This window comes from Tachyglossus aculeatus, chromosome 11, assembly GCF_015852505.1.
Source record: "Tachyglossus aculeatus isolate mTacAcu1 chromosome 11, mTacAcu1.pri, whole genome shotgun sequence".
In the NCBI taxonomy this organism is placed as follows: Eukaryota; Metazoa; Chordata; class Mammalia; order Monotremata; family Tachyglossidae; genus Tachyglossus; species Tachyglossus aculeatus.
In genome coordinates, this window is record NC_052076.1 from 32,078,243 (window position 1) to 32,102,944 (window position 24,702).

The 24,702-nt window shown below is 48.8% G+C and overlaps 1 protein-coding gene across 1 annotated transcript in view; it reads right to left on the reverse strand.

Annotated features, from left to right (window-relative positions):
* The window catches only part of SIK3 (SIK family kinase 3), a 188,107-nt gene that overhangs the window by 39,969 nt on the left and 123,436 nt on the right, over positions 1 to 24,702 (reverse strand). The window contains 2 exon segments of the mRNA XM_038753384.1: positions 13,272 to 13,335; positions 15,676 to 15,792. Coding sequence (XP_038609312.1) covers positions 13,272 to 13,335; positions 15,676 to 15,717 — 106 coding nt within the window. The 5' untranslated portion in view covers positions 15,718 to 15,792.

The following is a 24,702-nucleotide window of genomic DNA, read 5'->3' on the forward strand; positions in this document are numbered from 1 at the left end:
GGTGCCTCTGGGGAGGCTGCAGTGTGGCGGGGAGGAGGGACGCCACTAAGAAAGCAACCAACTCCAGAGCGATGCCCTGTGTGGAAGAATGCCATGCCAGTCTGTTGTAAATTCGAAGGACTAAAAGCCCCATAATTGTTCCCATTCTGGGGTACTAAGCACACACATGTGCATGGATTGATAAAGGAAAGGTCAGAAGCTTTTCCTGGGTTCAAGGAGAAATCGAATGGCAGAATTAGAGCAATCTATCATGTCGGTCTGGGGGCTGACAGGTCCGATCCGTCTGCGGGGAGAAACCCGGTGTGGTGACCCAGGGTTCAGTTGAGATTCTTGGACTACATGGAGATCGGCACCTGGGCACTGGACTGTCAGCTCCTTGAGGGCAGGGATCGTAACTCCAAACTCTTCCAAGCAGACACAATCCCTGTCCTCAGGAAGTTTACAATCTAGAGGGGAGATAGACAGTAAAATAAATGACAGTAAGGGGGAAGAAACAGAGCATAAAGATCTGGGTGCTGGATGCTGGATGCGTGCATGTGTGTGTGTGTGAGAACTTGAGGGCTTTGGTGGTACCCCAAATCCTGGTGTAAGAATTGGATGATATAAGGCGAGAGGACGAGAGAGCGTAATTAGGGAAGGCTTCCTGGAGGAGACATGATTCCAGAAGAGCTTTGAATCCCATCTTTGCCACTTGTCTGCTGTGTGACCTTGGGAAAGTCACTTAACTTCTCAGTGCCTCAGTTACCTCACCTGTAAAATGGGGATTAAGACTGTGAACCCCATGTGGGACATGGACTGTATCCAATATGATTATTCATTCATTCATTCAATTGTATTTATTGAGTACTTACTGTGTGCAGAGCACTGTACTAAGCGCTTAGCTTGAATCTACCTCAGGGCTTAATATAGTGCCTGGCAAATAGTAAGTGCTTAACAAATACCATACCAAAAAAAAAAAAAAGATGGGGAGAGGGGTGGTCCGCCTGACATGAGAGGGGAGAGAGCAGGAGGGCTGGACTGAGCAAGAGGTCGCCGGCGGAAGAGACGAGAACGAGGTACAGTGTGTTGGCTAATGGGAAAGGCATGAAGAGAGAAAGCTGAAGTGGAAGGGGAGAAGAGAATGGATGCGTATGAAGGAGAGAGCTGATTGAAGGGCCTTAAAAATCAGCTGCAGGAGTTTCTGCTTTATGCAGGGAGGCATAGGTTTCTGGAGGTTTCTGAAGAGTGGGGAAACACAGGAGGTTTTGCGGGTCTGACAGGTGGGCGAGACAACCTCCCCCACCCCAACATCCCCAAGCCGGGGTGGGGACTTCTCACCCCTGCCAGGGAGATGGGAGACCATATCACCCGGACTGCCCTGTTCTATTTCAAGGGATCATCCTCCATGGACAAAAACACGTTTTTGCTGGTTTAATTAGGGAGCTTTGAAGAGAGAGCCCTTCTCAAGAAGCATAAAAATAAACCCTCATGAAGGTTTATCAATAGGACCTTCTGTGGCCAAGCCACCCACTAATTAGAACGCTGGAGACAATTGCCTGGAGGTACATGCTAATTACCAACACACATCAAAGCATTAAGGTTGAATGATTAACTTCTGGATTTCTAGCTCGATTTGAGTAGAAGTAGTAGTAGTAGTAGTGTAGTAATAGTAGTAGTGGTAGTCGTGGTGGGGGTGATGAGGAGTGGAGGTGGTGGTAATAGTAGTAACAGCATTTGTACTAGGCACTTGGACTCCTGAATAAAGAAATGACACATTCCCTGCCCACATGGTGATGAAACTCTACTGGAAGAGAAACACTTAAAAATATCTACAACGAGGGCGGTCAAAATAAATAAACTAGGCGGATATAGCTACATGAGTGCCGAGGACAGCCTAAATAAGTTTACATTTGTTATTCATAAGCAGCGTGGCCTAATGGAAAGACTGCAGGACTGGGAAACTGGAGACCTGGGCTCTAATCCCAGCTCAGCCGCTTGCCTGCTACGTGACTTTGGGCAAGTCGCTGAATGTCTCTGGGCCTCAGTCTCCTCACCTGTAACATGGGGATGCGATAGCTGTTCTCCCTCCCCCTTAGACTGTGAGTCCACTGTGGGGCAGGAACTGAGTTTGAGCTGCTTGCCTGAGCCTCCTGGGAGGTGCCACAGAATGAGGGCTGACAGAAGAAGGGACGCGGGGGGGTCTACAGTCTCTCGGCTGCCAGACCATAGCGGCCGGGGGAGCCGAGGGCTTGCCTGTGTGGGGTGTGCTGGGGGGACAGGAGAAGCAGTGTGGCCTAGTGGATAAAGCATGAGCCTGGGAATCAGGAGGTCATGGGTTCCAATCCCTGTTCTGCCACTTGCCTGCTGTGTGACCCTGGGCAAGTCACTTCACTTCTCTGGGCCACAGTTACTTCATCTGCAAAATGGGAATTAAGACCGTGAGCCCCATGTGGGACGGGACCGGGTCCAAACCAATGATCTTGTATCTACTCCAAAGCTTAGAACAGTGCCTGGCACATAGTAAGCGCTTAACCAGTACCATTGTTATCATCATTATTATTATTATTATTGCTCAGCCCAGACGCTAGGCCTGTCCTGGCTTCGCTCCTTGGAGGCAGCCCGCTTTCAGCGCCAGGCCACAGGCTCATATGGCCGGGTTCCAAGGGGCCAGTGGTTTGTGGCCGCCTTCAGTCCCCGGTGAAAATCTCCTTTCAGCTGCCCCCAGACAAACAACCGCTTTATGCGCACTCAGACACACACACAAATGGCTACAAATATTCCTCCAGTTCAGATGTGAGATTTCACTTGCAGGGAAGAAGGCTCGAATAGAGAGCGTTGCTCCCGCTGGCGCGGCAGTTGGAGAAAAGTGATGGCCTCCCCCGCCCACCCTGGCTGTCTCCAGACAGGCCAGAGAAGGCAGGCGGACCACGCAGCTCCTGAATGCCATCAACCCTGTGTTTACTATGTGCCAAAAAGCACTGTACTAGGCGCAGGAGTGGATACAATATTAGGAGGCCTTCCCAGATTGAGCCCCCTTTTTCCTCTCCTCTCCTCCTCCCCATCCACTCCCCCTGCCTTACTTCCTTCCCCTCCCCACAGCACTTGTATATATTTGTACAGATTTATTACTCTATTTATTTTACTTGTACATATTCACTGCTCTATTTATTTTGTTAATGATGTGCATATAGCTATAATTCTATTTATTCTGACGATTTTGACATCTGTCTACATGTTTTGTTTTGTTGTCTGTCTCCCCCTTCTAGACTGTGAGCCCGTTGTCGGGTAGGGACCGTCTCTATATGCTGCCGACTTGTACTTCCCAAGCGCTTAGTACAGTGCTCTGCACACAGTAAGCGCTCGATAAATACGACTGAATGAATGAATGAAGGAGATCGGCTTCAGTCCCTGTCCCATATAAGGCTCACAGACTTAGAGGAAAATAGATCAGGTATCTTATCCCCATTTTTACAGAAGAAAAAACTGAGTGACTTGCCCAAGTGAGCGACGGAGGCAGGAGTAGAAGCCGGGCTTCCTGGCTCTCAGGCCCATGCTCTTTCCATTAGGCTACCCTGCCTCTGGGCTGGAATGATGTCTTATGGGACCTCTGACAGAAATCCACGGCACCTAGAGGGTTTCCCCGGGAGCCCCTGCCTCCTCATCTCCAGAGCAGTGGGTCACCCCCGCAGGTCCCGTAAACAGGGGCTCCGTTTCTGAGCCGTGGGATCCAGAGGCAGAAGTTGAGGCAGACATTTGAAGTAAAAATACCAGACATAAAGGTGTTGTACAGTGGCAATGTGCCAGGACTAGAGGGGGCAGACCAGCTGGCAGATTCGGGTTATTCTGGATGGAATCAGATGCACGGCCCCCATATCTGCGGGGGCTGGGGGGCACTTCTGCCCAGTTGGGACTCTGTAGACGACATGGCACGGCCTGTTTGGGCCTTCCTAGACTGAGTCTCCCCATGCTGGGCCTTCCCTCTCTGGGCTTCCCTGGCACCGCCATAGTCTATAAAGCAGGATGGCCCAGAAGGCCATCTCCTCCAAGAGGCCTTCCCTGACTAAGTCCCTCTTTCCTCTTCCCCCACTCCCTTTCGCATCACCCTGACTTGCTCTCTTTATTTATGCCCCCTCCCAGTCCTACAGCACATATTTAGAGAAGCAGCGTGGCTCAGTGGAAAGAGCCCGGGCTTTGGAGTCAGAGGTCATGGGTTCAAATCCCGGCTCCGCCAATTGTCGGCTGTGTGACTTTGGGCCAGTCACTTAACTACTCTGGGCCTCAGTTACCTCATCTGGAAAATGGGGATTAAGACTGTGAGCCCCACGCGGGACAACCTGATCACCTAGTAACCACTCCAGCACTTAGAACAGTGCTTTGCACATAGCAAGTGCTTAATAAATACTATCATTATTTACATATCATAATTTATTTATAGTAATATCTGTCTCCCCCTCTAGACTGTAAGCTCCTTATGGGCAGGGAATGTGCCTGTTTATTGTTATATTGTTCTCTCCCGAGCCCTTAGAACAGTGCTCTGCATATAGGCTCTCAATAAATACGACTGAATGAATGAATAGATGAATACCCTCTGCTGGAAATCGTGTTCCCAAACCAAAGACTGGTCAATCAATCAATCAATTGATTCAGCACTTGGCACACAGAAAGTGCTAAACAAATACCCATTAAAAAATCAATAAATCAGTCAAAGGACAGGGATCATGACTACCAATTCAATGGCACCAAACTCTCCCAAGGACTTAGAGTGCTCAATAAATATCACTGATTAACAGATTGACTGATTGACGGATTGACTGATATACTGAGAGTTTATTGCGGGCAGAGTACTAAATTGAGTGCCTAGACAGAAGTGCCCAGTGAGGGCCAGCTGCCAGTCATGTCTTTCAGAAAGGGAGAGGACATCGAACAAACCCAGAACCACAGAGGCTTAGAGAAACCCACAGCGGGGGCTGTCAGGGTCCCAGAGACGCACCCCAGCCATCGAGGGGGAAGAGAGAGCTGGGTCCTGGCACAAAACAAGCCACTTTTCCACTCCCCGGCACTCCTCCCAACTTCCAACATTCTAAGAGGCTGACCTGAGGCCAATCGACCCCCATGACAGGCCAGGCGTCAGGGTGGGAGCTCCTGATTGTTCACTGCCAGAGACCACCCCACCAGGGGTGGGGGGTGGGCGTCCACTCTTGGCTGGGCCGCCAGCTGAGGCGGATTCCTATCCGCTCTCGGTCACACCCCCGGGGACCGGTCCTCCGTTGCTGCCACTCAGTCCGGCCACCTCTTGCCCCCGGTGCCCATGGAAACGACTTCCTGTTTATCAAACAAGCCCTCCTTTCCACCCGAGCTGGGACAGGGCCAAGCCTCTGCAGGCTCCTGGGTGAGGGGGCTAAGAGGGGTCCACGAAGGGGCGTGTGCTCCCTCAGACAGCCCCGGACCCCCAACCCTGGCAACCAAGAAGAGGGAAACGGTGGGGACCCCCCTCTAGGCTCCCCTGCCTGCTGCTCTCAGTGGCTCAGTGGAAAGAGCCCGGGCTTTGGAGTCAGAGGTCATGGGTTCAAACCCTGGCTCTGCCAATTGTCAGCTGTGTGAATTTGGGCAGGTCACTTAACCTCTCTGTGCCTCTGTTACCCCGTCTGTAAAATGGGGATGAACACTGTGAGCCCCCCATGGGACAACCTGATCACCTTGTAACCTCCCCAGCACTTAGAACAGTGCTTTGCACATAGTAAGCGCTTAATAAATGCCATCATTATTACTATTATTCTCCTTCAAAGTTTTATTGAAGGCCTATTTCCTCCAAGAGGCCTTCCCTGATTAAGCCCTCATTTCCTTTTCTCCCACTCTCTCTGCATTACCCTAATTTGCTCCCTTCATTCACTGCCAAACCTTCAGCCCTCAAGCACTTATATACACATCCGTAATTTATTTATTTGTATTGAAATCTACCTCCCCGTCTAGACTGTAACCTCACTGTGGGCAGGGAATGTGACTGTTATATTATTATATTGTATTCTCTCAAGAGCTATGCAGTAAGTGCTTAATAAATACAACTGGCTGATTGATCAATTGACTGATCACAGGTCCTCTCTCTCTCAACCAGCTCCTCTTCTTCCTGCCTCTGACCCTGACCTCTTGAGCAGCGACTCCTTAATTCGGTCCTAACAGCCCCGAACAAGACTAGGAAGTCATCTCTACTGACCACCCCACGGGAGAGCCCGCAGAACTCAGGCTAGTATTACTATTGTTCTTTTTCGTAACGGTATCTATCAAGCGGCTGATATGTGCTCGGCAGTGTGCTCGGTGCTGGGGTAAATGCATTCATTCATTCATTCAATTGTATTATTGAGTGCTTACTTTGTGCGGAGCACTGTACTAAGCGCTTGGGGAGTACAAGACGGCAACATACAGAGACGGTCCCTCCCAACAATGCAAGATGAGCAACAATTCGGGCCCCAGCTCTATCCCACAAAGAGCTCAGAGTCCAAGCTGGGGGAAGCCAGACATGTAGGACACTAAGAATCAATTTCAGATGGTAAATTACAAATAAGGGCAAATGAGAGCAGCATGGCCTAGTGGAAAGAGGCCGGGTCTGGGAATCAGAGGACCAGGGTTCTAATCCCAGTCCTTCCAATTGCCTCCTGTGTGACCTTGGGCAAGTCACTTCACTTCTTGGGCAGCAGGGGGGTCTCAGTTTCCTCCTCTGTAAAATGGGGATTCAGAGCCTGTTCTCCCTCTTACTTAGACTCTGAGCCCCCTGTGGGACAGGGACTGTGTCTCGCTTGATTAATTTGTACCTACCCAGAGCTTAGAATAGTGCGTGACACATGGTAAGCTCTTAAAAAATACAATAATAATAGTGATAATAGTGGTGATAATAATAATCAATGAAAAAAATCCAACAGTTCAAAATATATGAGCAACAACACTAAAATGAGGGGCTAAAATGGGGCTTGGAGGGGTGAGAGGTTGGGCCCTACCCACTCCACCCTAACATTCCTTAAGAACTAGCTGCCACCTCTCTGCCGCTCTCCAGGTTGGGAAGGAAGGCAGAACTCGGCTCCCACGGGGCCAGGAGAGTAAGGAGGTGGCCGTCCTTGGCTCAGTCACCTTCCGAGTTATTTGCCAAGCGTCCTTGTGCCTCTGGTGCCACGCTGGGGCTCCACCGCTACACGAGGCCTTTCCCAAACCACACTCATTCCTTCCAGGAGACTCCACCCGAGGAAAGGTGAAAGGGAGAAGCAGGTATGAGCATCACTGAGTGAGCTCTTGTCTTCCTCTAGACTGTAAGCTCGTTGGGTGGGGAATGTGTCTGTTAAACTGTTATGCCGTACTCTCCCAAGCTCTCAGTACAGTGCTCTGCGCACAGTAAGAGTTCAATAAATACAACTGACTGACTGACTCATTGACCTAGACTCTTCTGGATCCTTGGGCTGCCTCTGGCCCCTTTGGTCTCTGAAAGTTCATCTCTGAAGCCTGGGCCGCCGGCCTCGGGGGACATCAGGGCTGCAAATTCCACATGGAGTCGGTTGTGTTCAGGAATGCCGATGCCCCAGCAGCCGTCCGGAGTTCAGAAACAAAGGATTTCCCATCTCTGACAGCTGGGGACCCTGGAGGATAACTAGGCGCTCTGACTATGTTTGTACATATTTGTACTTCCCAAGCGCTTAGTACAGTGCTCTGCACATAGTAAGCGCTCAATAAATACGATTGATGATGACTAGAATAACGGCCAGGACGCTGGAGAACTCATGCAAAGGACTCCGTTGGTGGACTGATGGAGGATTTCACTGGGTTCCGGCATGGAAAATCATGGTGTTCATTCAATCATATTTATAGAGGGCTTACTACGTGCAGAGCACTGTATTAAGTGCTTGGGAAAGTACAATACAACAATAAACAGACTCATCCCCTGTTGGCATGCCTGGTTTAGGTGGAATAGTGTTTGGAAGGGGGATTTAAATTCTCTCTAGTATATACACACTTTTTTTTGTTTGTTTAATGGGTATTTGTTAAGGGCTTACTATGTGCCAGGCACTGTAATAAGCACTGGGGTAGATATAAGTTAATCAGGTTGGACACAGTCCCCTGTCCCACATGGGGCTCACAGTCTTAATCTCCATTTTACAGATGAGGGAACTGAGACCCAGAGAAGTGAAGTGACTCACTCAGGGTCACACAGCAGACAAGTGGCAGAGCCAGGATTAGAACCAGGTTCTTCTGACTCCCAGAACGGTGCACTATCCACTAGACCACACTAGGCCACACTGCTTTAGGGATCATGGCTACTTACTCTACTGTAATGTATGCCTTCCCAAGCACTTAATGTGGTGCTCTCCACACAGTAAACACTCAATAAATGGCATCGATTGAAGACCGGTTAACGGATAAAAGGTGCACAATAGGTCTGCTCTGCTCTGCACACAGTAAGCGCTCAATAAATACAATTGATTGATTGATTGATTGGAGGGTCCGTCCCCAGCCATGAAGGATGGGTGTCCAGGAGGGCACTGAGCACATGGTTCCTCCGAGCATTCTGGTGCCACTATCGGAGACCACAGAGTTGTGGAGAAGACAGGCCATGGGTCTGACTTAAGGCGGTGCCCAGAACAATAGTCAAGTAAAACTACTCACCACCTAGTTGGAGGTCCCACACGATAAGAAGACGAGGCTTTTACCGGCATTTTGGGAAAAATGTGGCTGAGATCCTTCGAAGGCATAACTCTCTTCCCCTAGAGTATTGTTCTTTTCACTTGCAAATAATATTGCCTCCCTCACAATTTCTTGGTGGTAACAGTTACCATCGCCAGGTAGGCTGGAGTTTTTCACTTATGAAAAGCCTATAAGAGGCGAACTGGCCGTTTCATGTCATTTGAAACCCAGAAAATGCTTTGAAGCCACAGAGAGCCTGCAGTCCAGGGAACTGAAATGGAATCATTCTAATTTGGTGACAAAGTGTTCTTTATGTGACTTGATTTGCCTGTGTGTTCACAAGTCACAGGCCAGCTCCGACGTCTTTGGGGATCACTCCTTTGAGAAACACCACCCCCTCGCCCCTCCGCCCACACACACAACTACTTCTGCCCCTGACTGCTTTCCAAGTATGGGAGAGACAGCAAATGATTTGGGAGCAGAATCCCACCCGGAGAAGATGGGATTGTCTTTGTTGCCATAAATCCAGATGCCCTCCTGTGCCCTGGACACCAAAGGAACTAAGGTGACATTATTTTTTCCTGGAATGAATTCAACCGGGAAAAATAGAAGGAGCAGGGCTGAGGAGGAAAAAACGAAGGCAGAAGGCAAATAAGTAGAGGATGAGAGGGGGAGAAAGAGAAATACCCCATAGTTGTCTTGGTTTCTGTCTCGTGGACTGAAGTTACCACCCCATCCTGGAAGCGCTTATTCCAATGTTCTGAATGCAGTAAGTGCTCAATAAATATCATTAGCCAATTGACCTTTTAGTCTGTTTTTTTTAATGGTACTTGTTAATTGCTTATTAATAATAATAATAATAATGGCATTTATTAAGCGCTTACTATGTGCAAAGCACTGTTCTAAGCACTGGGGAGGTTACAAGGTGATCAGGTTGTCCCACTTGGGGCTCACAGTCTTCATCCCCATTTTACAGATGAGGTAACTGAGGCACAGAGAAGTTAAGTGACTTGCCCAAAGTCACACAGCTGACAAGTGGCGGAGCCGGGGTTTGAACCCGTGACCTCTGACTCCCATGCCCGCGCTCCTTCCACTGAGCCACGTTGCTTCTCTACTATATGTAGAGTTGGGGTAGATACAAGCTTATCAGGTTGGACAGAATCCCTGTCCCACATTAAGCACACAGTCTTAATCCCCATTTTACAGCCGAGATAACTAAGGCACAGAGAAATGGAGTGACTTGCCCAAGGTGACAGAGCAGATGAGTGGCAGGGCCGGGATTAGAACCCGACTGGAAGGAAGCCAGCAAGGAAGGAACTGTGACATCCTGGGTGAGATCCCTGGTCCTACCCCCCAGCCTCAGGGTCTGCCTTCAATGGGGGTTTCACAATGCTGTCATTTATTTTAATGTCTGCCTTCCCCAGTAGACTAGAGGCTCCTTGAGAGCAGGGATGGTTTCCATCAACCCTGCTGTACTGTGCTCTCCCCAGCGCTCTCCACACGGCAAGCACTGAATAAACACCTTTTAGCGAGGCTGTACCACTTAACCATAAAAACCTGCGATGTGGGGCTGGGGTAAACAGTTCTGGGGGGCAGGGGGAAAGGGGCAGCTGGACGGAAGGGGCAGCCCAGGCCTGGGTTCTAATCCTGGCTCCACCAGTTGCCTGCTGTGTGACCTCGGGCAAGTCACTTTACTTCTCTGGGCCTCAGTTTCCTCATCTGTGAAATGGGGATTCAACGGGGATTCCTACTTAGAAAGTGAGCCTCTTGTGGAACAGGGACTGTGTCCAATCTGTTCAGCTTGTATCAACCCCAGCCCTGCACAGAGTAAGGGCTTAACAGATACCATAACAACAACAATACTGTGAGCCTGTTGTTGGGTAAGAACCATCTCTATATGTTGCCAACTTGTACTTCCCAAGTGCTTAGTACAGTGCTCTGCACACAGTAAGCGCTCAATAAATACGACTGAATGAATGAATTGTACATATTGACTATTTATTTTGTTAACGATGTGCATGTACCTTTAATTCTATTTGTTCTGACGATTTTGACACCTGTCTCCATGTTTGGTTTTGTTGTCTCTCTCCCCCTTCTAGACTGTGAGCCCGTTGTTGGGTAGGGACCGTCTCTATATGCTACCGACTTGTACTTCCCAAGTGCTTAGTACAGTGCTCTGCACACAGTAAGCGCTCAACAAATACGATTGAACGAATGAATGAATGAACAATAATAATTCTTATTCCAGAGAGACTCGGAAGAGGCGAGAGATGAATGTGAAACCGGAGTTTCCCGAGCAGCTCTGGAGCTCGGCTTAACGTGGTGAGCTGTGTCCAACCACTTCCCTACATCCTGCCTGGGGCTTTTGGGGGTGATAAAGGGAAGAGGGGGCCGTGGGTCTGGCTGTGGGCTCTCTGGTGGGCGGCCGCAGGATGTCTGTCCGGAGCCCCGGGAAGCTGGCCGCTGTCAGCCGAACGCCGGGTGGGCCGGCAGGTTCCTCGCTCTTGACAAGTGTGGCCTGTTAACGAGCCCTCACTCCTAGTGCTGGTTCCAGATAAGGGGCGGAGGGGAGGGTTTCATGCTGCGGTAATACTAATGGTAAGACCGGGGAACCCAATTTCCTGGGAGATAAGCCTCCGGGGTCACTCTGCAGGCAGGCTAGTCCTGGACTCGCTGGGCTCATTCATTCATTCAGTCATATTTATTGAGCACTTACTGTGTGCAGAGCACTGCTTGGGAAGCACAAGTTGGCAACATATAGAGATGGTCCCTACCCAACAGTGGGCTCACAGTCTAGAAGGGGGAGACAGACAGCAAAACAAAACAGGTGGACAGGTGTCGAGTCGACAGAACAAACAGAATTAAAGCTAGATGCACATCATTAACAAAATAGAATAGTAAATATGTACAAGAAAAATAAATAGAGTAATAAATCTGTACAAACATAAATACAGGTGCTGTGGGGAGGGGAAGGAGGTACGGCGAGGGGGATGCGGAGGAGGAGGGGGAAAAGGGGGCTCAGTCTGGGAAGGCCTCCTGGAGGAGGTGAGCTCTCAGTAGGGCTTTGAAGGAAGAAAGAGAGCTAGCTTGGTGGATGTGGGGAGGGTGGGCATTCCAGGCCAGGGGGAGGACGTGGGCCGGGGGTCGACGGCGGGACAGGTGAGCATGGTCTAGACTTCTAGACTGTGAGCCTACTGTTGTGTAGGGACCGTCTCTATATGTTGCCAACTTGTACTTCCCAAGCGCTTAGTGCAGTGCTCTGCACATAGTAAGTGCTCAATACATACGATTGAATGAATGAATGAATGGTCTAGCAGAAAGGCCAGGCCCGGGAGCCAAGAAACCTGGGTTCTCCCCCCTGGCTCGGCTACTTGTCTGTTGTGTGACCTGGGGCAAGTGGCTGAACTTCTCTGGGCCTCAGTTTCCTCATCTATTAAATGGGGATTTGATACCTGTTCTCCCTCCTATTTAGACAGTGAGCCCCATTTGGAACCTGATTATTTGTTTCAACCTAGCGCTTAGTACAGCGCTTGACACAAAGTAAGAGCTTAAAATTACCACAGTTACTGCGGAATTAGTCACCACCTGCTAATGACAAAGTCACCCTGAGGAAGCAGTGTGGCTTAGTGGAAAGCCACTTGACTGCTGTGTGACCTGGGGCAAGTGGCTGAACTTCTCTGGGCCTCAGTTTCCTCATATGTAAAATGGGGATTCAATTCCCGTTCTCCCTCTCCCTTAGACCGTCAGCCCCGTGTGGGAAAAGGCCTGGGTCTGATCTGATTGATTTGTACTTCTCACAGTGCTTGGCACATATCAAATACTGTTAATATAATGATTTTGATATTATTGATAATCATAATAAGAGGGTTTCTGGTAGGACAACTGGCAGGATAAAGAGGGAAAGTCTTTGGCTGGGAGGATCCCAAGCACGGGACACTGGGTTCCTTCTGTCTTGGTGCCTAGGGGAAGGAACCTAGGAACCTTGGTGCCTAACGGTCATCTGCAACTGCCCCTGACCAAACTAGGCCTTCCTGGCTCATAGGGTCTGGGGCAGTTTTGGAGTGATAATATAACGATAATAATAATGGTATTTGTTAAATGCTTAACACGTGCCAGGCACTGTACTAAGTACTGGGGTGGATACAAGCAAATCAGGTTGGACACAGTCCCTGACCCACGTGGGACTCGCACTCTTAATCCCCATTTTACAAATGAGGTAACTGCGGCACCAAGAAGTGAAGTGATTGCCAAGGTCACACAGCGGACAAGTGGCGGGGCTGGGATTAGAACCCAGGTCCTTCTTACTTCCAGGCCTGGGCTCTTTCCACTAGACCATACCGCTTCTCAGCCATGACCTGGCCTCAGTGGTGACTTGCCAGGACACAGGTCCACACGGATGCCTGGCCCACAATCTCAAAAGCGGACAACTGGTTGAGAGAAGCCAACTCCTTCCCCTGACTCAGGCATCTCCATCGCTACGGCGGCCCCCAAAATGCTTCCCGGTGGAAGCCCCCCCTCTTCCTCGATCAGCCGCGCCGTTGGGAAACAATAATACCCTGAGGAGTTATTCCAAGTTGACTGTGGGAGGCCAAACTCATTCGATGATTAGGGAAGACGATGAAAGAACTTACCAAATATTTCCCCTCCGCTCGCGTACTCGGTCACCAGATAAATCATCCGCTCCGTCTCCATGACCTGGGTGAGGGGCAGAGAAAGGAGAGAGAGGGGCATCAGAGGCGGACTAGCGCTGCTCGGTGTGGGAGTGGCCACTGACGCTCCCTCTCTGGCCATCACCGACACCCGTTACTGCTCGCAGGAAACTGACAACGTGGGCTTTTCTCGAATGGCTGTGACTGAGGCGGGCCGCGGGGGCATGGGAAGAGGAGAAGAAGGAGGAGGAGGAGGAGTGAATCAGAGTTCTTCAAACTGGGAAGTGTTTGTTACACGAGAGAGACAGCTTCTCCGCTCACTCCCCACACAGGGCTCTCAATTCGAGCCGCCGAGCAACGACAGACCTGGGTGCTGAGTGAGGCCGAGGCTGAAAGGTTCCATTCAGGGAGAACCAGACCAACCTCGTAGCCCAGCTCAGGACTCACCTATGATTGCCCCTCCTGATTGGGAGGTACATAGAGAGGAGTGGACATGGAATGAGGGAGAGAGGGGAGGGAGGGAGGGAGAAATGACATGTGGAGAGAGGGAGGGTGGAAACAAGGAAGCAGGGAAAAAGGGAGGGAGAGAGGAAGGGAGAAGCAGTGTTGCCTAGTGGATAAAGAACGGGCCTGGAAATCAAAACGACCTGAGTTCTTAACCTGGTTCTGCCATTTGTCTGCTGTGTGACCTTGGGCAAGTCACCTCATTTCTCTGTGCCATAGTGACCTCATCTGTAAAGTTCTCTGTGCCTTAGTGACCTCTTCTGTAAAATGGGGATGAAGACATGGCCTGGATCCAACCTGATTAACTTGTATCTACCCCAGTGCTTAGAAAAGTGCCTGGCACATAGTAAGCGCTTAACAAATATCATAGTAAAGGGAGAGAGAGAAAGGGAGAGAGGTAGAGATGGAGGAAAGGAGAGAGTTGGGGAGGGAGGGTGAGGAAACGGGATGGGGGGAAGAGATGGAGAAAAAGGAAGAGAGGAAGAGAGGAGGGAGGGAAGGAAGGAGGGAAGGAGAGTGTGGGGAAGGAAGGGAGGGAGGGAGAAGGGAAGAAGGAAGTTTCCTTTCTCTTGGTGCTCAGCGGCTCCCTGGGCACCTCCACTGATAGACGGGCATAGAGAGGGAAGGTTTTTGCCATCATCCGTCAATCTGGGTGACCGATGACCTGGGTAGGGGGTGGGGGACAGGCCAGCATTAGAAGCAGTGAAAAGTTGGACGGGCTCTGCTTTGTACCCTGAAGCAAAACGACAGCTCTCCTTGCCTCCACCTATTCAGGCTGCTCAGAAGCCCCACACCCACTCCACCTCCACCCCACCCAGGCTGCGCTGCACTAAAGGATGAAGGAGCAGAAGCCTGGGGGAGGCCCCGGAAAATCAAACTTCACCAGTGTGGGAGAGGAGGACAGAGAGCTGGTCACTGCTGGGGGGCCTCAGGAGCTCCACTTTCTGGATGAGATGGGGGGCTCCTGGAAGGAGTCGGGGGTGGAGAGCAGTAGTTTCTACCGGCCTGTTCCTGCCCAACTCACCTTCTCCCTAGATCTGCCCTCCCCTCCTGGGGGACTGGGCCCTGCTTGGGTCTAACTGCCTGTACTTGTAAATCCAGATTTTGGGGTTTTTTTTGGAAGACCAAACAAGTTCCCAGATCGCATCCTTGCGCCTCTAGTAGTAATAATGAAAATGGTACTAAGCACTTCCTATGTGCCAAGCGCTGGGAAAGAGATAAGATATTCAGGCCGGACACAATCCCTGTCCCACATGGGGCTCACAATCTAAAGGGGTGGGATGACAGGTCTCGAATCCCCATTTAACAGATGAGGAAATTGATGCTTAATAAAGTGAAGTGACTGGCCCAAAGTCACCCAGCAGGCCAGTGAAGGAGCCAGGACTCAACGCTCGGGTCCATGCTCTTTCCACTGGGCAAAACTGTCTCCCTGGATGTGCTCCTCAGCTCCAGGGTCCCCCAACTCCCAATTTGATGCAGCTTAGTAGGGAGGCAGCGGCTCCGGCCTGCAGCTTTAAGGCCGTGGACTTGCTCATCATCATCATCTTCAGTGCTATTTATTGAGTGCTTACTCTGGGCAGAGCAACTGTACGAAGCGCTTGGGAGAGTACCATACCACAGAATTGGTAGACACATTCCTTGTCCACAACGAACTTACAGTCTAGATGGGGAGGCAGACATTAATATATAGAAATGATTTATAATATATGAATTATAGATATGTACAAAATATATAGCTATCTACAAAAATGCATAGCTATGGTATGGATCATCACTACCACCTCTCAAGACATCCTCGTTCTAAGAGCTGGAGCTCAGACCCTCCTCTCCCAGGCAGTCAAGGTCCCCCTCGCCGCCCCCACCCCACCCGTCTCATTCCTACCTGGTGGAGCCGAATGATGTGTGGGTGGCAGAGCATCTTCATGATCTGAACTTCTCGAAATATCTTCTTCAGGTTTTCCTCGTCCAGCTGGGTCTTGTCTATAATCTTTATAGCAACCTGGAAGAGACACAGACCGGTACATCATTCTGGTGCATTTTTAAAGGGCGTTTGGGAAGGAAATCAGATCAATCAGTCGGTCAGTCAGTCAATCAATCAATCTTATTTATTAAGTGCTTACTGTGTGTAGAGCATTGTACTAAGCTCTTGGAGAGTACAGGGTCGGTAGACACGTTCCCTGCCCACAAAGAGCTTACAGCCTAGAGGGTCCTCGGTTTACAGTCTAATTCCCCACTACTTACGCATTTAATCATCCACAAAGACCCTTTTTCCTTCTTCCTGTCATAAATTATTTTTGCCGGTGCCGCCCCCATTAGACAGTTAACTCCTTGAGGGCAGGGATCTCCCATCTACTGACTCTATTAGTTTTTGGTATAGTGCCCTACACATAGATGTTCACTCAATACTTAATTGTGGAGGGGTAGCTCCCCACCTGGGACCCTCATAATAATAATAATGACAATAACAACAGTAATAATTATTATTATGGTTAATCGGTAAGGGCTTACTATGTGCCAAACACTGCACTAAGTAGATAGGTACAAGGTAATCAGGTTGGAAACAGTCCCTGTCCTGCATGGGGCCCACAGTTCAAGGAGGAGGAAAAATAGGTATCGAATCCCCGTTTTACAGCTGAGAAAACTGAGCACAGAGAAGTGAAGTGACTTGCCCAAGGTCACACAGCCACTTGCCTGCTGACTACCCCATCCATTCTATGAGGGTTAGTCAGTTACCCATCTGGAGGCAGGGGAGTTGGACCAGATGTATATATCTGTAATTTATTTATTTGTATTGATGTCCGTCTCCCCTCTCCCTAGTCTAGATTGTAAGCTCGTTGTGGGCAGGGAATGTGCCTGTTTATTGCTGTAATGTACTTTTCCAAGCTCTTAGTACAGTGCTCTGCACATACTAAGTGCTCAATAAATACAACTGAATGAATGAATGAATGAATGATCTCTCACTGTTCACTCCGGTTCTAAGAATCTGGCCCCAAGAAAAGACGAGAAGTGAAAAGTGACTGTCTCAACCACCTACTTTCTCGGGGCAAATTGTTAACGCAGAAGAAGTTTCAGGATGAACCACACTGCGCTAGCCGGTTGAGCGGACCCTCCTCTCCCACCTGAATGAAACAGGAACCGAAAAAGGGGCTCAGACGGTACCCGAGCCTGGTTCGCCTGGAAGACAATCACATCAGGCGCAGGTTGGGCCGGACCAAAAAAGAGGCCTTCCAGGGTGCCGGTGGTGGTTTCACACACCCCTTCTACACCCTGAGGGTGTCGGGCCCCACCCTCAAAGACTGACGGGGGTCACCCGCCACTCACCAAGGCCTGCACATGATAATAATAATAATAATGATAATAATGGCATTTATTAAGCGTTTACTATGTGCAAAGCACTGTTCTAAGCGCTGAATAAACCTGCACTGCCCTTGAGCCCCGAGGAGGAAGCAGAGGGTCGCCCAGGATCCCCTATGGGGGACCGGGTTCAGGTCTGCAGCTGAAAGACCAGGGCTCGTCTTTTACATAAAGGAATATATTATTTATTAATGTATATTAAAGTCTGTCTCCTCCTCCAGACAGTAAGCTCGTTGAGGGCAGGGAATGTGTCTATTATATTGTCATATAGTACTCTCCTAAGTGCTTAATACGGTGCTCTGCACATAGTAAGCACTCAATAAATACCACTGATTGATTAAGTGGCGATGGCAGGAAAGTACGCACATCTGGACCCTGGAAGTATCCATTGATGATGTGGATAAACAATACCACTACTAATAATAATGGTATTTGTTAAGGGCTTACAATGTGCCAAGCACTGTACCAAGTACTGGGGTGTACACAGGCAAATCGGGTTGGACACACTCTGTCCCACCTGGAGCTCACAGTCTCAATCCCCATTTTACAGATGAGGTAACTGAGGCACAGATAAGTGAAGTGACTGGCCCAAGGTTGCATAGCAGACATGTGGCAAGGCCGGGATTAGAACCCATGACCTTCTAACTCCCAGGCTACGCCATGCTGCTCCCCTAATAATACTGTGGGAAATAATAATTCCCTAATGATAATTCCCCAATAATAATCTGGGAAACCTAGCCAGAGGGCAGGCTTCTTCTCACCGTTATCACTATTATTATTGTAATAATACTACCTATAGTCTAACAAATTATTTATAATTTAAGCAGCAAGCCTAGTGGATAGAGCTCGGCCTGGGAGTCGGAAGGACGGGGGTTTTAATCCCAGCTCTGCCATTTGTCAGCTGCGTGACCTTGTGCAAGTCATTTGTGCATTGGTGCCGTGCCAGCTGAGTGAAGCACTGCATCCAGAGGTCGGGAGAGTATCCACAAACAGCGGTACATCCGCACCCTGCCATCTGGATCCCTCCAGTGGATACCCGGGGCGGGGAGGGAGCATGGCATCATCCCCTGCTGGACTGCCACCATCCAGGACACTCCAACAGATACTCAGGGCAGGGAGAGAGCATGGCATCTTCCCCTGGAGGTCTGCTTGCCATCCAGTAGATACCAAAGGTGTGAAGGGAGCATGGCAGCTTCCCCAGTGGATTGCCTGCTGTCTGCTGGATTTTTCTCTTTCCCTTCCCAACCTCTAAAGCCTCTTGTTCCCCTCAAGCAGCATTTGGCACCTGTCCCCAACTCTCTACCTGACTGAGAGCACTGCCAAGATCTCCCTGGCCGCCCTGCCACCCTAGGGAGGGAAGCCACACTAGACTACCATGGAAGCCGACGGGATGCCCATGCAGGCATCATAGAGGGAGCGCAGGAGGGAGTCTGGGAAAACTCACCGCCCAGGGAGGGAAACCAGCCAGCCGGGCACGGGACCCACCCCAGGAGCCCAAACTGACCCTGCCCGGCTGACTCTAACAGCCTAAACACGACCCAGCCCGGCTCCCAAGAGGACGAGACCTGCCTAAACAAAACTGGCTCGTGACAACGCTGGGGGCCCAACGTCTCATTCATTCACTTGCATTTATTAAGTGCTTACTGTGTGCAGAGCACTGTACTAGAGGCTTGGAAAAGTACAATTCAACAATAAACAGTGACATTCCCTGCCCACAATGAGCTCACAGTCGCGAGTCTCATAGTGTTCTGCTCCTCAAAGGGTCAGTCAGTCAATCATATTTATGGAGTGCTTACTTTGTGCAGAGTGCTTGGGAGAGGTACAATATAACAGACACATTCCTTACCCACAACGAGCTTACAGCCCAGAGGGGTCATGGGGGTCAAACTCAATTGGGTTTAGACTGTAAACTTATTGTCAGCGGGGGATGTGTCTACCATTTCTGTTAAATTCTACACTCCCAAGTGCTTAGTACAGTGCTCTGCACACAGTAAGTGCTCAATAAATACCGCTGATTGGTCGATTGAGGGTATGAGGGCGGACAGGAATGACTGGCCAGTGAGAGAGAAGACGGGAATGGCCCATCATTGAGAAGCAGCATGGCCTAGTGGAAAGATCACGGGGCTGGGTGTCAGAGGACTGTGTGACTTTGGGCAAGCCGCTTTAACTTTTCAGTGTCCCAGTTGTCTCATCCGTAAAATGGGGGTCCAATGCCTATTCTCCCTCCTATTTGGACTGTGAGCCCCATGCGGGACAGGGACTGTGCCCCACACCTAGTAATAGTAATAATGATGGTACTTATTAAGCGCTTACTATGTGCCAGCAACTATACTAAGCTTTGGGGTGGATACAAGCAAACTGGGTTGGACACAGTCCCTGTCCCTCATGGGGATCACAGTCTCAATCCCCTTTTTCCTCTGCTCCCTGTCCCCTCCCCATTGCTCTCTCCCTTTGCTCTACCCCACTTCCTGCCCCACAGCAATTATGCATATATGTACATATTTATCATTATAATTCTATTTATTTCTATTATTTTCTATTTATATAATTTATATTATATTTATTTATATAATATATATATTTATATTACATTTATATATAAATATATGATAGAAGTAAATAAATAAATATAATTTAAATTATATAAATGGAAAACAGAAATATAAATATATATATAATATATGTATATTTATATATTAAATCTATTTATATTTATATTTTCTATTATTTCTATTTTCTATTCTATTTATTTCTATTAATGATGTATGCATATCTATAATTCTTTTTATTTATAATGATGCTACTGATGCCTGTTTACTTGTTTTGATGTCTGTCTCCCCCCTTCTAGACTGTGAGCCCGTTGCGGGCAGGGACCGTCTCTGTTGCTGAATGGTACTTCCCGAGTAGTACAGTGCTCTGCGCACAGTAAGCGCTCAATAAATGCAATTGAATGAATAAGTGAATGAATTTTACAGATGAGGTAACTGAGGCTCAGAGAAGTAAAGTGCCTTGCCCAAGGTCACACAGCAGACAAGTGATGGGGCCCGGATAAGACCCCACGACCTTCTGACTACTCTCTCCACTACACCTTGCTGACTGACTTGCATCTACCCCAGCGCTTACAACAGTGCCTGACACATAGTAAGCGCTTAACAAATACCGTAAAAGAAAAAAAATAATGAGCGTGCGCTGGGGACTCGTTTGGCCCAGAACTTCCCTGGTCACCGCCGCTCATCCCAGGCCCTGAAGAGCAATGGTCACGAGGCCGAGTCATGCTGCGAGGCAGAATTAAAAGTTTCCATAGCAAAGGGTAAACAGACCCATCAAGAGAATACCAGCTCACAAAGAGTGCTCCCTGCCCAAGGGTGCTTAGCCACCTCTTTCAGTGAGACGCTCTTACTGACATGTGAAAACCACAGGGAAGTGTGGATGTCAAGTGAACGGTCCAACAAAATAGCAGGAGGCCCACTTGCCCCATCCCAGCCTCCCAAATATTTTACCCTAAAGGCAGAGGCACTAAGGCTAGGAATAATAACAATGATGACGATGATAATAATAATAATAATGACGATGATAATAATAATCATGACAATGATAATAAGGAAAGCAGTGTTTTCAAGCATTTACTGTGTGTGTTGCACGGGGCTAAGCACTGGGGTAGATACAATACAATCAGATCAGACACAGTCCCTGTTTTCCATGGGACTCATAGTCTAAAGCGGAAGGTGAGCAGGTAATAATAATAATAATAATAATAATAATAATAATGATGGCATTTATTAAGCGCTTACTATGTGCAAAGTACTGTTCTAAGTGCTGGGGAGGTTACAAGGTGATCAGTTGTCCCACGGGGCGGGGGGGTGGCTCACAGTCTTAGTCCCCAATTTACAGATGAGGTAACTGAGGCCCAGAGAAGTTAAGTGACTTGCCCAAGGTCACACAGCTGACAATTGGTGGAGCCGGGATTTGAACCCATTGACCTCTGACTCCAAAGCGCGTGCTCTTTCTACTTAGCCACACTGCTTCTCTAGGTATTGAATCTATCAAAGGGATTTATCGCACGCTTACTGTGTGCAGAGCACTGTACTAAGCACTTGGGACAGTACAACAGAGTTGGTAGACATGATTCCTGCCCACAACAAGCTTACAGTCTAGAGGGGAACACTGTAAAACCTCATTCTGTGCCCATCTCTCCACTCCTAATAAATTCCAAAGTCTACCCATGCCATCGCACATCAAGCCAAAATAACTCAGCAGCGGCATTCCGGAACTCAATCACCTCTCACTCTCCCTCTTGACCACTCTCTTCTCCCCAGAATAACAACTGTGGAATGGGTTAAGTGCTTACTACGAGCTAAGCGCTGGGATGCAATGTCATCAGATCGGACACAGTCCCTGACCCACAAGGGGCTCGCAATCTAGGGCAGGGAAGCAAAAGGGCAGATATTTTATGCCCGTTTCCCACACGGGGAAACTGAGACCCTGAGAAGCGAAGCAATTTGTCTGAGATTGTGCGGGCGGCAAGTGGCGGTGTCAGGATCAGAACCCAGGTCTCCTGACGCCCAGTCCCACGCTCTTAGCGCTTGGCAAGGGGATTCCGTTGAACCACCACCTCTGCATCATCAGAGAACTGGGGAATTAAGTGTTGGGAGATCACTTGAAATCTGCCCATGAAAGAGCCGGTGGATTGGCAAGAAAGATTGTGAGCCCACTGTTGGGTAAGGACTGTCTCTATACGTTGCCAACTTGTACTTCCCAAGCGCTTAGTACAGTGCTCTGCACACAGTAAGCGCTCAATAAATACGATTGATTGATTGATTAAGAAAGGGCATTAGAACCTAGGCCCTTTTGATTTCCAGGCCCAGGCTCTATCCACTAGGCCACACTCTCCCGTGTCACTTCTCATCTCTCCATACTGTGAGGTCTAAGGATCTAATCCTGAGAAGTCAAAACTATTCAATTTTTTTTATGGTATTTGTTAAGCGCTTACTATGTGCCAGGCACTGTACTAAACACTGGGATAGATACAAGCTTAACAGGTTGGGCGCGGTCCCCGTCCCACAGGGGGCTCGCGTTCTTAATCCCCATTTTACAGATGAGGTAACTGAGGCCCAGAGAAGTGAAGTGATTCGCCCACAAGGTCACACGGCAGCAGCCAAGTGGCGGAGCCGGCGTTAGAAGCCGGGTCCCTTTGATTCCCAAGCCCGGGCTCTTTCGGCTAGGCCACGCCGCTCTGTCCCTCCCGGCCTCACCGCGCTCTCCGACCTCTTCAGAAAGTGAATGGGACAAGTGAGAACATCTCCGAAGCCATGGCAGCCGGGAGGCGGATGCTGGGTCACAAGTCCCAGCTGCCATGGAAACGTATTGTCTACCTAAGAAATAGAAATTGAGATGTATCCCGACCTGAGAGGGAGGGAGGGAGAGAAGGAGGGAGGAAGGAGAGGGGAAGGGTGGCTGAGAAATGGAGAGGGAAACAGTCAGTCAATCACATTTATTGAGCGCTTACTGTGTGCAGTGCATGGTACTAAGCACTTGGGAGAGTCTGATACAACAACAAACATTCATTCAATCGTATTTATTGAGAACTTACTGTGTGCAGAGCACTGCACTACACGCTTGGGAAGTACAAGTTGGCAACATATAGAGACGGTCCCTACCCAACAGTGGGCTCACAGTCTAGAAGACAAACAGACACATTCCCGGCCCACAGTGAGCTTATAATGATAGTATTTGTTAAGCACTTACTATGTGCCAAGCACTGTCCTAAGTGCTGGGGGAGATACAAGGTAATCAGGTTGGACACAGTCCCTGTTCCACATAACGTTCACAGTCTTAATCCCCATTTTACAGATGAGGTAACTGAGGCTCAGAGAAGTTAAGTGACTTGCCCGAGGTCACGCAGCAGACAGGTGACGGAGCTGGGATTAGAACCCATGCCCTCTGACTCCCAAGCCTGTGCTCTTGCCATTAGGCCATGCAGATCAATCAATCAATCAATCGATCGTATTGATTGAGCGCTTACTGTGTACAGAGCACTGTACTAAGCGCTTGGGAAGTACAAGTTGGCAACATATAGAGCCACTACCCAACAGTGGGCTCACAGTCTAAAAGGGGGAGACAGAGAACAAAACCAAACATACTAACAAAATAAAATAAATAGAATAGATATGTACAAGTAAAATAAATAAATAAATATGAGTTTGCAGTCTTTGCAGGGACAAAGAAAGAAAAGAGATGCTTGGGAAGACAAAAAGGGAGGGAGAAAAAGGAGAAAGCGGGAGTCAGTCAATGGTATTTACTGAGCACCTATGGTGTGGAGAGCATTGTACTATGCCCTTAATAACAACAATAATAATAACGATAGTGTTATTTGTTCAGCACGTACTGTGTGCCATTCATTCATTCAATCGTATTTGTTGAGCGCTTACTGTGTGCAGAGCACTGTACTAAGCGCTTGGGAAGTACAAGTTGGCAACATATAGAGACGGTCAAACACTGTACTAAGGACTAAGGAAGATACGAGATAATCAGATCCCACAGGCGGCTCACAGTATTCATTAGTATTTATTGAGCGCTTACTGTGTGCAGAGCACTGTACTACGTGCTTGGGAAGTACAAGTTGGCAACATCTAGAGACGGTCCCTACCCAACAATGGGCTCACAGTCTAGAAGGGGGAGACAGACAAAACAAAACATAATAACAAAATAAAATAAATAGAATAGTAAACATGTACAAGTAAAATAAATAGAGTAATAAATCTGAACAAATATATATACAGGAGCTGTGGGGAGGGGAAGGAGGTAGGGCTGGGGGGAGGGGGAGAGGAAGGTGGGGGCTCAGTCTGGGAAGGCCTCCTAATTAAGAATTAAGGGGCTTGTCTAAGGACACAAGTGGCAGCATGGGATTAGAACCCCGATCCTCTGACTCCCAGGCTGGTGCTCTTTCCACCAAGCCACACTGTTTCTTGGGAGAACAGAGTTTGTAGAAAAAATTCCTGTTTCCAAGGAGCAATATATTCTAAGGTGGGGAGACAGACACTAAAGTATGAGAAGAAGCATGGCTCAGTAAGCGCTCAATAAACACAATTGATTGATTGATTGGAAAGAGCCCGGGCTTTGGAGTCAGAGGTCATGGGTTCAAATCCCAGCTCCGCCACTTGTCATCTGGGTGACTTTGGGCGAGTCACTTCACTTCTCTGGGCCTCAATTACCTCATCTGTAAAATGGGGATTAAAACTGTGAGTCCCCCGTGGGACAACCTGATCACCTTGTAACCTCTCCAGCTCTTAGAACAGTGTTTTGAACATAGTAAGCGCTTAATAAATGTCATTATTATTATTATTAAAGTACGCTGCAGATGGAAGCAGCATGGCCTAGTGGATAGAACACATGCCTGGGAGTTAGAGAGACCTGGGTTCTTTTCTAAGTCTTTCCTAAGTGCCCAGCACTGTACTAAGCACTGAGGTGGATCATCAGGTCAGACACAGTCCCTGTCCCACGTAGGATTCACAGTCTAAAGGGGAAGGAGAACATGTGTTTTATCCCCATTCTATGG